Source organism: Antedon bifida, chromosome 1, assembly GCF_963402885.1.
Source record: "Antedon bifida chromosome 1, ecAntBifi1.1, whole genome shotgun sequence".
NCBI lineage: Eukaryota > Metazoa > Echinodermata > Crinoidea > Comatulida > Antedonidae > Antedon > Antedon bifida.
The window spans coordinates 21,826,475-21,841,211 of record NC_136226.1 but is presented as its reverse complement, the minus strand read 5'-3'; the positions used below and the strand labels follow the sequence as shown (position 1 = coordinate 21,841,211).

The window sequence follows — 14,737 nt, the reverse complement described above, 5'->3', positions numbered from 1 at the left end:
TAATTGTGCAAAAGATTAGTGCCCAATCACCAAGAGAACAGTGGTGCAACAAATATGTACACATGCTTCTTTGTGTGTTACCTGCCAACAAATCCAGGAATGGCAGAACGGTTTGTTGCTACTGTTGAGTTTTTACTCTCAACAACACCGGAACTGTGAAAAATATAATTTTTAAATGAAATAATGAAACAATAAAATAAAATCCGCATCAAAGCCTTTAAGATGATATGCATTTATAATTATCGAAAATTAAAAAGACATGCTACTTTATGCTTAAACAAAAAATCTATTGTTTTATGAATTTCAATTTGATAAATAGAAAAAACAATCTACAAGAAAACAAGGGAGAAAATAAAATATACACATCATTTGCATATTATCTTTTTTTTATCTTTCAAAGTACCTACACTTGTATTTTATAATAAGTATGGTAAGTATATTATTTATTTTATATGGTATGTTACTAGCAATATTATGATATTTTGAAACAAAAAGATGAATAAATGTATGACAAATTACCTTCCATAGAGAGGATTTACTGCATCAGTACTGTTATCGTACACCTCAACATAATCATAAATACAGTTATTATGGGTTTCCAAACTGAAAGTTTCAAAAGTCAAGCGAATGATGTATCCATCTTCTACCGTCACTATATAGAAACAATCCACACCATGTGGGTACTCATTTCCATTTGTGGGTGAACTAAATATACCTGTTTGATCTGTATATCTACCACCGCAGCCATCTGTATATGAATTATAGTAATTAGTATATACTAGCAGTTTTTCTTCCTTAATATGTGATTATTCACATATTATTATTATAATAAAAGCGCACTCTTCCGTAAATTGTATTAAGAATAAAAGTAGATTGATTGAGTTTAATACACAAAGTATTCCTTCAAAAATATCTGTAAGCTAAAAAATAAAAGCAATACTGGATATGGAACTTTATTGTGTTAAGATTTTACGAAAATAAGAGATGCTAAAGAAAATTGTGCTGTGTGAAAATTAATCTAGGGTGCACATCAAAAAGTGACAACATGCATGTACATGTCGAATAGGAGGGCAAGAAGTAGATGAGAGGGACATGCATGTTGAACTCTGTCAATCAGTGGTAGTCGAAATTAAATGAAGTGCACGGACACTAATAAAAGTGTATAATTTATAAAGATAAAATAACGCACAAACAATTTAGACTCAAAAATTAAATTGGCCCTCTCAGAAGAAGACATAGGAAAAAGGAAGAATAATAAAGGAAGGAGTAGTGATTCATTATCATTCATAATAGAACAATAGATGATCGTGTCATCAGCATATATATACATATTGGATGAAACAAGGTCAGGGAGGTCCAAAACAAATAAATTAAATAGAGTAGGGCCAAGTACCAAGCCTTGTATACAGTATGTTTCATTATGCTATGTTACATTACATGTGGGATACATGTAATTAATTAAAACTCGAACAATGCGATGAGACGATACTGTTGGCCGACTGGCTGCGGAGACTAAACACTGTTTTACCTGGCATGGTATTTGTAGATCAGGCCATTACGGTACACAACAGAGGAGGTTACTTGGTTGATACGCAATGTAACAACTCGAGAAACATGGCCGCTGAGATGTTAAATTACTGTTGTTTTTTACCTTTATTTAGTGTTTATATATTTCAATTTAATTTATTTTCCACATACTACACAACTACTACAACCTAGTACATGGAGGATGCATATATTAAGATCTGTGCAGAGCATAGATCTTTAAGCTAATAAGCAACCTTAGATAATAATAATAATTACAATAAACATAAAAGCATTGAATAAATAAGTAAATAAATAAATAAGTAAATAAGTAAGGCAGTATACAAAAAAGAAATTATTTCATGATTTATATATAGTATGATATATAATAAATAATAAATAAGTAGAGTGGTATTTACTCACCATATATCGAGATCAGAGACAGTTTATACGCATGCTTAAAGGTATTAACTGATGTTTTATCTAAGTTTAACTTGGAAATAAATTGCCATAATTTGGGGCCAGCATAAAAAATGGAATGTAGTCTAAGTTGGGAATTGCAGGGTGATATAGAATAAAAATTGTTAGCAGAAAATCTAGTTGAATAATTGTGAACAGAAGAAGTAGAAATGAATAAATTGTTTAGATGTGAAGGCAGTGTTTGCTTGTGTACTCTGTACATAAAGGCAGCTATTTGGACTTTATTCAAATCATAAATATTAAGAATTCGAAAATTATGAAAAAGACTTTTGGTATGTGATTGAAAAGAAACGCCTGCGCAGATTCGCAAAGCGCGTTTCTGGAGTCTAAATAGGTAGTCATATTTTGACGTTTCGGTACTTAGCCAAGGACATAATGTTTCGAATTTATTGATACAGACTCCCCATGCGATATTACCATAAGAAAGATATGGTTAATGGTGCTATAAAGTATTAAAAGAATTCGAGGTGGTAAATAATATTTTAGTTTGTTCATCATTCTTAAATTCCGAGAAATTATATTAGATACACGATTAATATGAGGTTTCCAGTTTAAGTTAGAATCAATGGTAATGCCTAAGAATTTGGTTTCAGTGACGCATAACAGTTTGGAATCAGCCATGTATATATCATCCTTGAATTTGCAAGATTTGCGTTTGTTGAACAAAATATAATTAGTTTTAGAAGTATTTAAAGATAATTTGTTTAACTTAAACCAATCAGATACTTTAACGAGTTCAACATTTATTGTTTGAAATAATACATTGTTGTTTTTATGAGAATAAAATATATTGGTGTCGTCAGCGAATAAAATAAAATCCAACAATTTAGAGCAATTTGCGATATCATTAATGTAAATTAAGAACAAAATTGGTCCTAATATAGATCCCTGTGGTACTCCAAATGATATTGGTAACAAGGGAGAATCTACAGAATTAAAAGAGGTAAGTTGATAACGATTTGATAGGTAGCTTTTAATTAATTTAAGAGAAAGGCCACCATAATGTTGGAGCTTATAAATAAGAATATTATGATTTATGGTGTCAAAGGCCTGCGATAGATCCAAAAAAAGTCCAATGGCTAACTCATTTTTGCTTAGAGCATTGGTTATTTTATCATAAAGGTCGATTAAAGCATGTTTGGTGGAATGTTGTCTTCTAAAGCCATATTGTCTGCTATAAAGGGCGTTGTGTTTGTCAAAAAAAGTAAAAAGTCTATTATAAATTATTCGTTCAAAAATCTTAGATAAACAAATTTACATAAGAGCAAAATTTATGGGCCCTTGGGGGACAAACTTAAAACCTTAGATATAGTATTGCAATACTGTAGTTAGTTATAAGTAGTGTATAACAAATTTTGAAAATACATATTAACCATTGTTGGTTGCCATTTGAAGTGCAAATTTCTTTAACTGTGAGTACTGTTTCAATGTTTTTTTATTAATTAAAAAACAAAAAAAAATATAAACCTTGTAGTGGTGTATCGTTACATATGTACTTTACTATTTCAATTGACTATGACAGTGACCATTTCAACAAAGTATTAAATCGTAAATATTTTATTAGTGGTATATATTTATAAAACATGAAAAGAAATATTTCAATACTGAGTGGATAAAAGAGTATATTTAAAAATTGTTCCTCTTTGCACACATCCCTCAACCCTAATGTTACATACAAAACACAAATTTGGTTTATTTACATTTGACTAACAAATTTGGACTCATTTTTCTCTCAGAAGTAATTCCCAGGGTGCTAATTTATTATTAATTTATTTTTTATGTAGACAGCATAGATTTTTAATGAAGAATGACAATTTTATTTAATTTTGAGACAATTAAATAGTTTGTTGTAATGTATAAAAATTAAAATTGTTTTAAATGGTCTTGTTATATAACTTACCTCCTCCAGGTATTTCATTTTCAAAATCATAGGTTGCTCGGAATCCATAGTTACTAATACTACCATCAGTTTCAAAACGAAGAAGCATTGTATTGCCAGTACTTGATACAGGTGGAGGGAGGTAAGAACCACACAGGTTTGAAATAAGATCATTTTCATTTGCACTACTACTATCATATATCTGAAATAATACAATAATGAGGCTAACATCTTTCGTAATGTTTTCAGAGTGGCATTGTCGATGAAATCAGGGATCAAATTTACAAGATAATAGTTTAAAACTATCCATCATAGAACATATATTATAAAACCATTCAAACTAACAGAAGAACTAAAATAATATCTTTGTTCCACATAAACAATATCGATCTCCTAAAAAATAATATGGCAATAGCCCTCAAAATGATTAAACATTTAAGAGTACTTGTCACCAAAAATCAAACATATTCGTAATTTAGTGGCAAGGGTTAAAATTGGCAAGCGCCACAAATTGTAAGAAATTCAAAGATTTTATCTATTGGCAATATCAATCAGATGTACCTATTGTTCTCTATTTAGCGCTTTAAGCTTCATCAAGCCGGTTATGTTTTCCACTAGGTGAATTTATTCGCGCGAATTGAAGGTTTTTGCGTATACGCGCGCATGCGCAGCCTAGTTTTATCAACAAAGTTTTCCATTGGCCGTGCGAATAAATTTGCCTAGTGGAAAACAGGCTTTACCAAATAATGCTCTTATCTTCTCATAATAGGGAGTTTTTGCACGTAAACGTTAACCTTAACTCTATTTCCCAAGCTCCACCCACTTTGTAAACAACACATGCATTGCGCTCTACACTTCCGTCGAAGGGCGAAATAAAAAAAGCAAGTACGTTAATGCAACTGTTTGCTGAACTATGTTGTTATGCAAATGAGTAGAATGTTGATGTCATCCGTTAACGTTTACGTGCGGTCACATGCACACATTGAGGGTCCGAAAAATCAATACGTCGGATTTTGATCTTAGTTTCTTTCGCTATCTTTGGTAATGAGAGCAATGCTAGGGAAGAGTGGTAGCATCCTGCATTATCTTGACGCAAATACACATGTACCTGTATATCGGGTGCAATTTGTTTAAGTGTTCGAGGTTACAGGTAACAATGACTTCAGCATCTTACGGCAAGTTGAACAGATAAAAAGCGTAAAAACAGGAAACTATTTTCGTTAGTATTAGTTGCGAATCTTCTTTGCTAATACCCCTATCGCACTTGGGTCCCTCTTTCCCTTGCTTTGGATGTGATTAGAGAGATCTGGAGGCACTCTACATACAGTATGTTGTTATTTCCTCGAGACCAAACAAACCCAATTTCCGATCATATTTTTTAAATTGCAACTTAATTCAAATTTATTCCAGGAACTTTGAGTTTATCTTTAAAGTTTGTTTCTCGTAATAAAAGTTTGGCTCACAGCGACTTAGATAGCTAAATAGAGAACAATAGGTACATCTGATTGATCTTGCCGACAGATAGAATCTTAATATAATAAAATTTCTTACAATTTTGTGGCTCTTGTGCGGAGCGCAAAATAGTTTCCCTCATTTTTTTTTACCCGATTCATAAATATTAGTATCTATACTTTAGATTGAGGATTTGTTTATTTAAAAAAAATTTGTTGCACATGAAAAAAAACACGCTTGTTTTTACATTACTTTTTATTAGTTTTATATATGCTAATTAGTAAATAATTTAGGAAAAATCTTTATTCAAATTGTTTGAAACTTTACTAAATTATTGTCCAGGTGCTAGATAACGTAAGTGTAAACTATTAAAACGCTAGGTTGTTATGTTTAGCTTCCACAGGCTGTTAAACATTATGTAAATTAAACACCAAAAATTAACAAAATTGGCCGAAAATCGTTATTTTTTTATTTTCTCAAAAACTGAGAGATATTTTACCAAACAAACTACACGTCAGGTTTACTTACATCAAGGTCTACCAATGTGCAAAATATTAGACAATTCGAATTTTTTACCCTTGCCACCTAATGTTTGATTTTTAGTGACTGGCTCTCTTAACAATTTATAAACAATATGAATATATCACCTTTAAACTATCATATATACAGTTGTTGTGTGCTTCAATATCAAAAGTAATGAAAGTAACAGTGACAATCATTTCTTCTGGTGCAATAACCAAGTAGTCACACTGTCTGTTGTGTGGATAAGCATTTGGAAAATAAGGTGACCTCATCTCACCTCCATCATCAGTAAAGATACCGCCACAATCTAAACAGAGATACTAACAATTAGTTGAAACACTGATTAATGTAAAGACGTTTGCTCTCCAAAAAAATGTTAGTTCTGATCGAGTGCATTTTTAAAGACACTTTAACTATGTTATTTTTAATCCAATTTAAGGTCAAAAACTACATTTTATGTAAAAATAAGTACTATATAGACATATTGCGATAATTTTGTTCGTCTTTGTGAGACATGAATGTGAAAAATAAGTCAACTCTCGAAATTTAAGCAGCCCACTATAAATACTAGAATTCATCTCAAACGGATTTACATTTTCGTTTTTGCGAAAAGGTAAAGACAATTAATTTATCAACGGGTCAGTAAGCCTGTAGCTAGCCTACAATATTCATCTGTTACATCTCTTTACCAGCTAGACCTACAAATTTAACGCAAGCTACTTCGGTAGTGCATATTTTGTTCTCTTTTTATCATAATTAACCTTGACAAGGAATGACCTGGTTTAATGTTTTTAAATTCATACACTGTATATTATTATTATTTTTATAAAACATCAAAATTGCAGGGAAATTGTTTTTAATGTTTTGTTTTTTCCAAAGCTAAGAAAAAAATAGGTGGCTCTATTGGATTTCATGCAGGGATGTTCACCAACTGGAAACTGAAAAAGATTATATTGCACACTCAATGGCATAAATCAAAAGTTCAATAGACTGTGATGATGTGATATTCCACATGATTCAACAAATTGTTGACAATTTAAGGAGATTTTACAAATAGCAAAAACTATTTTTAAAATTACTTCATGTTCAGTCATTTTGTAAACATTTTTTGATTTTGATATAGTGTACTAGTATGCTGATGAATAATAACTTGTAGAATGGGTCATCTATAAGTGATTCAATTCCTTGTCAAATTCTGATGCCAAGCCATCGTCTATATTTAAAGATGTAATCGCCAGCCATATAGATTTAATAAAAGTAGGTGTATTGGATTCATAATATAAAACAAATATACTTTGCCAATTTCGAGTTTCTGGTTAAAACTATGGGACTTAATGCTTCTCATAGTACTACTTAAGAGGCATAGTTTTAACAAGAAACTCATATATATGTTATTTTTATTTTTGTTTATGGTATCTTAATGTAACTAGTTTTTAGTGGGCCTCCTATCACAAGCCACTTGACTTGATCTGGAGGTCCCTTTCATCTTTTAAAGGAGGTATATGTAGTCGATCGCGTGTGTCTGTTAAAAAAAGTTATTGCAAGATGTTTACCAAAATGAAAATACAGATAGATATGTTATCAAGGACCACTCTATTTTGGAGGCAATCCGGACCAGAGTTCAATTCTGGACCACTTTTTAGTATTATTTTCAGACCTGCTAGTGTTAAAAGATAGGAGACAATTTAAGTCGGCGAGCAGTCTAACAAGTAAACTGAAATAATTACAATTCTTGAGAACTCCTTCATTTTTGTACAAAAGGCAAGAGTTATAATTTGTGATTTGTTTTTGACGTTGCTGTTCTATTGTTAGTCAACTGAAACTACTGTTAGTTGAAAGGCTGGTTTAACATAACCATTACACCAAATTTGCATACACATGGTTGTAGTGAAATTAGCCTAATCACACAGCATTAAGATTTTACAGTAGGCGGAGGTATGAACTCTCGGAGTGCCATTCTGGTTTGTTTACGAGATGAATAAAGAGAAATTGAATTGAATTTCAAAGGGAAGTATATTATTATATTAGTGACTATGACTGAATGAAGGGTACAAATTTTTTTTTTGAGACATTTTTATACCTACTACTACCTACTACCGTAAAACCTTGAAGAGAAGCCCATGAAATGCATCTTTTTTTGGACTCTTTGGAGATTACTTTTGCAAAAATGAAGAGGTGGGCTACTTTTTCAATATGATTTTTTAGACACAGGCCCTGCCAATTTTACAATTTGTCAAGGAAGCAAGAAGATACAAGCTGAAATCAAAGTACCATTTGGAAAATTGTAGGCTTGATTGTTGAGATAAAGTGTTGTAAGTCATTAATATTGATGTAATAACACGATCATACTAATTCAATATTCAATTATAAGCCAAAAGAATTATTCATAGTTTTAAAAATCAGTTTTACTGTAAAGTTTTAATGCAAAGTTTTCCCACTCTTACCTATATAGTAACGTGCCCTAAAACCACCTTCAGGTGCAACAGAAAAATCTGAGTGGAACTTTACAAACATAAAGTTCTGAGATGAGACTATCGGTGGTGGTATAGCTTGAGGGTTACAATATCGGCCCATAAATGGTGAAAGTTCATCTTCACCATCTCGAATCTGTTAACAAAACAAACAATGTCCTTTAAGTGTGCCATAAAAATATGTTGTTGCTAATCTATAAACGCATTGTCAAAACTGTATCACAATTTACCTTTGTAACTCGTTATCTTATTTACAAACAAAATCAATATCAAGCTGTAATTTTATAGAGATGGTCAGAAAACTTTATACTGCATGAAATATTTAGCTATTAGTTAGATAGTAAAATTAAAAGTTTCATCAATAGTACATAATTTTACCAAAAAATAGTTTAGTCTATATGCACATTGTTTTTTTTTATATTCACCCGTCGCTGGTGATGCATTAAACAAAATTGTATTTAACACAAACATATAAACTTTGTAAATGTTTTCCTGGATTTATGCCAATGTTCACAAATATGAAATTATGGGTAAATAAGTATAATTTAGGAAGTTTTCTTCCTTAAACCATTTTAAAAATGTTACATTGTCACATCACCATATTTTGAACTTTTCGGCAAACTTTCAGTGGATTCTGGATCACTGTGCAATGGTATGTCATCACAGCTATGGCCACCACAATGCACATATAAATTGGGAAGATGTTTGTAAATCTTAAACCAAAATTTATCACTTCGCTCTTGTGGGAAAATGGCCAACGCCTCTGGAAACTTAGGCCCGGGTTTGAACCTGTAATGTAAATGAGTCTGGCAAGATGTGAAATGGAGTGTGCCAATTATGAATTGTTATGTCCCCTGTCAGAAATAATGTATGGACAGCAATTAGTCATAAGAACGTAAAGGGAAAAAAAAATAGAATAGAATTGATAATTTGTAAATCAAATGTACATTTGGTTCATGTATTGATGTAAACACATAATCACAAGAACGTAAGATGCAAATAATGTAATTGTATAATGGAAAAGTAGACATAGGTGACATTGAGCGGTGCTTTCAACATTTTTATCACAATATCATGAAAACAGCATCTAATTTTGGAACAAAATGATCAAATAACAACTTTCGTACTTATATATCGGTCATACTGTAGTAGACACAATTTATAACATTTCTATAAACAGAGCAAGCAACTTGATAAGTATAAAATAATCGATAATATAAACATCAGGTGGTTAAAATCAGTACCGAAAGTACGAACCAACTTTATATACAATCGAGTACATTCTAGAAGTAACAAGTGATTTATCGAATGATTGATGTAAAAAATACTGGTGGTAGGCTAGATCAAGTCTATTTCAATTAAATGTATGGTTTTCAAAACCTGAATATCATTTTTAATATTTAAGATGGTTCTACCACCATAATATACTTTGTGTTACCACCATATTTATTTGAATAACTCCAAATTGTTCATTATTTTAGAGGGATTTTTTTTTGGTGTAAAATGGTATTTAACGACAAAGGTTACTAACGTAGATCTTTCAAATTCTGATATTTTCATCATTTAATTGATATTACTATTTTATTAATCTGTATAAAAAAGCTATTGTGGGAAAGGTTTTACGCTTCAGTAAATCCAGGTTCATCGCATAGTCAACCTATGTCCTCTGATTGGTTATATACTAGACGTGACCAGCTGCCGTAACCGCACATAAAAGCTTGACTTCATTAAGTCGACTACTTCTTTTATGAATCAAATTTGAAGCAATGGCTCGAACTAGCACTTTTTGAAGTTGAAGTTTGAACTACGACTAAAGTCCGATATAAGAATACGGGCATATACAGTATACCATATCATTAACCCTAACCAACCCTCGCAACCAGCTCATTTTTAGTCCTATATCAAACCAATAATACCACTAAACTCACTATGTTGTCAAAAGACATTGTAAAAAGGTTGTACATCATATAAACAATGTTCTATAAATTGTGGATATTTAGGTCTTTTGCACTGTGTTTATTTTTTAAAAAACATACCTCTACATAGTCATATACACAGTTGCCAGATGTTTCTAATTGTAAATCAGTAATATTTAGGGTAACAACCTCTGTTGACGGAACCTCTATTATCCAGATACACTCAGCATCATGAGGGTAAGCATTCGGAAAATTTGGTGAAATAAGTATTGCACTATCGGCCGTCAAATGTCCACCACATGCTGCACTTGCTAATATTTATAATTTAAAAAAAAACATGTTAATTTCCATTCAATGATGTAACATTGTTATTATATAGACCTCTCTGCAACCAGAGTGTCACAATTCTTTGCTGACCAAGGAATATTAGTCTGGTGGCAGGAGGTGGGTGTAACCACCCAAAAGGGGACAAATTGCCATCCAACTTTTCTAGACAAGAATTTTCCTTTGATTATGAATCTGGAAGGAAATTGATCAGGGTAGCAAAGTATTTTCAAGACATAAGGAGTCAAAATTCAAAATTGACCAATTATAACATTTTTATGATTATACATTACAGCTAAAAATTACTACAATGTAACCCACATTCCAGCTTCATGGCTACAAAGTATTGTTTTTGATCGCGATCCTACAAACTGAATTGTTTTTTGACCGCGATCCTACAAGAGCCATTGTTTTGCCATGTATCTATTGTAATGTGTCATAAACAACATTGTTATCAATGAATCAAGGGGAACAATGATTGAAAATACAGCAGTTACACTCAATATTTTTAGTCTATCAATTAATGTTTAAAAAAACAAAGAAGTATCACGCACCCTACTCTTTCGAGTTTGTACAACCTATCATGCAGTATTATTACTAAATTAGGCCTACCGTAAATGAAACCTATGAAATACGTCAGAATGTTGCCTTAAATGCAATAAAAATATTATACGGCCACATTTTTTATTAATCAAATTAAACATCGTTTTGGTTAAGTTTTAAACGATATGATAAAAATGATGCAAATCAAAAAATTGGCCCACTTCACTGAGGTTCACCGGCTAAATGTGTGACGTAGGCCTAGTATATATTTTTATTGCATTTTCACATATTTCATAGGTTTCAATTACGGTAGGCCTACTATCTACTGTACTACTACTGCAAGCTAAATAGGCACTCTGTACAAATTCAAAGGTGTAGGGTGCATGGTACTTCGTTGTTTTTCTTAAACATTAATCGCTAGACTCTGGGCCTAGCTAGCAAGGCTAAATAAAAATATCAGACATAACTGCTGTATTTTTCAATCATTGTTCCCCTTGATTCATTGATAACAATGTTGTTTATAACACATTACAATAGATTCATTGCAAAACAATGTAGTATCAGGATCAAAAACAATACCTCAGCTAAAAACGAATGTATTATTTTAGCGGTGTTAGCCGATTTGTTCATATAGGGCCATATTTAGAATTACTTTTTACGCAATATTATTTTGGGATATTTTAACATAGATATATTGATTTAAATTTAAAGTTTTCTAGAGAAACTCCTGTACGACAAATGGAAGCTGGAACATGGGTTCTGTTGAAGTACTTTTAAGCTGTACTGTAAGAGATAAGTTAACAGTTATTGGTTCTAAAATATAGTTAACCATTCAATTTATGTATAGAGCAACCGCACCCCCTTTCCTATTTTGATCTATCATTTCTAAAAATGTTAAAACCTTTTATAGCGACAATAATATCTATAATAGCACTAAGCCAAAATTTGTTTAAAAGACCCTTTACTAGGGTAGGATGCGCTCGGGATGACGGGCCAAGCAACAACTGGTGCTCACCAGGGTTTAATTTTGACCTAACTCTGGTTACCGACAAGGGTGTTTCCCCATACTTCGGTTTGGGTTTAATTTTTTCCTGCAGTTTCTACTGTATTTATTATGATCAGCGCTGAGAGAGTTTCACAACATACAGCGCTTTATAAATCCATGATTTTATAATATAAATACTCTGTGTATTTGTTAGACTCTCACAATGACAAGTGTCTGTCCATTGGAAGGGTACCTGCTAGTCAGTGATATAATTTTCAAGGCGAGTTGCAATTAAGACATAAAACGGGATAAGCATAAGCGCATGTGCTCTATTAAATGGGATTAACTAGTACCAAAGTGAAAAAATTTGAGTGGCCATAGGGTGACGTCAGAACATTCGGTAGGTACAAATTTCAATCAATTGATATCTACAACTCATCAGATTCCATAATACATTTATAAAAGGAGGAGCTATAACTGATTAAAAATAGGTATATTTATTCACAAATTTGCAATAAATCACCTATTATTTAGCACACGATTATTGAAGTTTAACATGCACAAGCGTCATTATTTTGCAATTAAAGTTAATCAAAAATCTACTGAAATGTATCAATTTTGCACATTTTGAAATTTCAATAATATAATAAAATAATAATAATTTTTTTGTAGCACGCTATTTTTATCATGTCAAAATTTGCTCCATGTATTATTAAATACAATTTCATAAAGTTTCGTTGAAAAATAATTTTTTGCTTAGAATTTATGAGCAACATCGCGCGTAACTTACGCTGCACGACTCTAAAGTCATATTACAAAGTTTCCTGCACATCTACAGTTTAAGGTCACTCTTCTGACAAAGTTATACGATGTTATGTCCACAAAGTGCAAATAACCAATTATTGTCAACATAAAAAAGCAGATCAAATCAGATAGTTCATTTCATTACACTCACATTCAAAATATTGCAGCACTGCAATTTTATGATTGGTCAATATTGACATTTGACCCTTAATCGCAAAAGATTTGTTTTAATTAGATGGCTGAATAGATACCTCTATCCATAAAAATGTATTAAAAGACCAAATTGTGCTTCCATAAATTGGTTATACTATATATATAATTATAATACATTGTTATAAAAGGTCAATTTTGAACTTTGACTCCTTATATCTCGAAAACACTTCCTACCTTGATCAATTTGGATGGTGATACTCCTCTTCTGCCACCGGACTAGTAAGATGATAATGCTAGGACTGGACCTTTTTTATAGGTATTATAACATTTGAGATTCTCCTTAACTAAATTTTTTCAGGGCTAAAATATAATTCCTCTGGTTCATCTCAAATTTTATATTACACCTCAATGTAAGCAATTTCTGTTTATATATGTATATATCTATATTAAAAATATTGAAATATCTTACATAGACTTGAAGTGTAGGTGATCTGAAAGCCTCTATCAGTTAATGATGCATCACTGTGAAACTTAAACCAGGCATACGGACCAATAGTGATTACTGGCACTGGATTTACTGTACTACAATACCTGCCAAGTAATGGTGATGTATCAGATAGACCATCACGAATCTATTTAAAAAATAAATATTTAAAAAAAACAAAAAAACTTTAATATGCACATATTTTAAAAAAAATACACTAGATTTAAACTCATCAACTAACATTGAAATTATGTGCGTGTGGAAATCGGGTCTATGTTATCCTATACATTTATTTCAGCAATTTACAAGCCATATAAAAATACATAAGAACAAAATAAATGCACATCAATCATAAAATCATCATTTAAATTAATTTTCGTTTGGTTGAAATTACCTGTTAACCATTGAATTGCAAGAGCTGAAAAACGCTTGGTCGTTTCCGAGTATCAAGGGATGTCAGCACTATGACACTCACTAGGACATTTACAAGTAAGCTTACTCACTTACCTCAAGGTAATCATAATCACAGGTTTCATGATGTTCAAGTTCAAGTGTGCCAAAAGCAATTGTAATGACTTTCCTCAAATCCACTGTTACGCGCCATACACAGTCTCGATTTGTTGGATAATTTCCAGGGTGCCCGGGTGAACTTATGAAACCATAGTCTGCATTATCTAAATCACCACCACAAACGGGTGCCTTACTGACCCAGTTGACAGTAAATCCATCAGAAGCAACACTGACATCAGATTTAAACCAAAAATACATTTCATAGGAGGTACTAGTGAGGGTGGGTGGTGGTTGATTTGCATCACAGTATCGACCAAACGAATAATCACTTGCTGTAGGACCATCATTAATTTGTAAAAAGTCATATGCGCATTCTGGATGGCTTTCAACACTGAATTGGGGAAAATTAATCTCTACAACAGAGTTGGAATCAACCTCTATAACCCAAGCGCAACTAACACCATGAGGGTAATCACTACCACTTGATGGAAATTGGAATGAACCTGTTTGACTTCTGTAGCGGACATTACAACCTACAAAATTGTAAAAACAACAATAATAATGGTAATCATAAAAACCTTTTGAGGAACCTACTACATATTTTAAGCTTGAGTTGACAACCAGGTTAACCTAACAATTACACAATTTCGAAATGAAACTTTACAATAGAAATGTTGTCAGTGCTCAGCC

At 31.9% G+C, this 14,737-nt stretch overlaps 2 protein-coding genes across 3 annotated transcripts in view; one reads left to right on the top strand and one right to left on the bottom strand.

Moving 5' to 3' along the window:
- Window positions 1-14,737, top strand: part of LOC144845837 (uncharacterized) — a 339,583-nt gene that overhangs the window by 115,093 nt on the left and 209,753 nt on the right. The window lies entirely within an intron of this gene.
- The window catches only part of LOC144845374 (cubilin-like), a 108,135-nt gene that overhangs the window by 67,098 nt on the left and 26,300 nt on the right, over window positions 1-14,737 (bottom strand). The window contains exons 13-20 of one of the 2 annotated variants that reach the window (XM_078702663.1): window positions 14,045-14,580; window positions 13,523-13,685; window positions 10,365-10,555; window positions 8,302-8,464; window positions 5,983-6,164; window positions 3,905-4,085; window positions 520-748; window positions 82-153 (exon numbers count right to left, since the gene is read on the bottom strand). In XM_078702663.1, the coding sequence (XP_078558789.1) occupies window positions 82-153; window positions 520-748; window positions 3,905-4,085; window positions 5,983-6,164; window positions 8,302-8,464; window positions 10,365-10,555; window positions 13,523-13,685; window positions 14,045-14,580 (1,717 nt within the window). The remainder of the gene's footprint in view (window positions 1-81; window positions 154-519; window positions 749-3,904; window positions 4,086-5,982; window positions 6,165-8,301; window positions 8,465-10,364; window positions 10,556-13,522; window positions 13,686-14,044; window positions 14,581-14,737) is intronic. The other variant, XM_078702673.1, reaches the window with a different exon arrangement.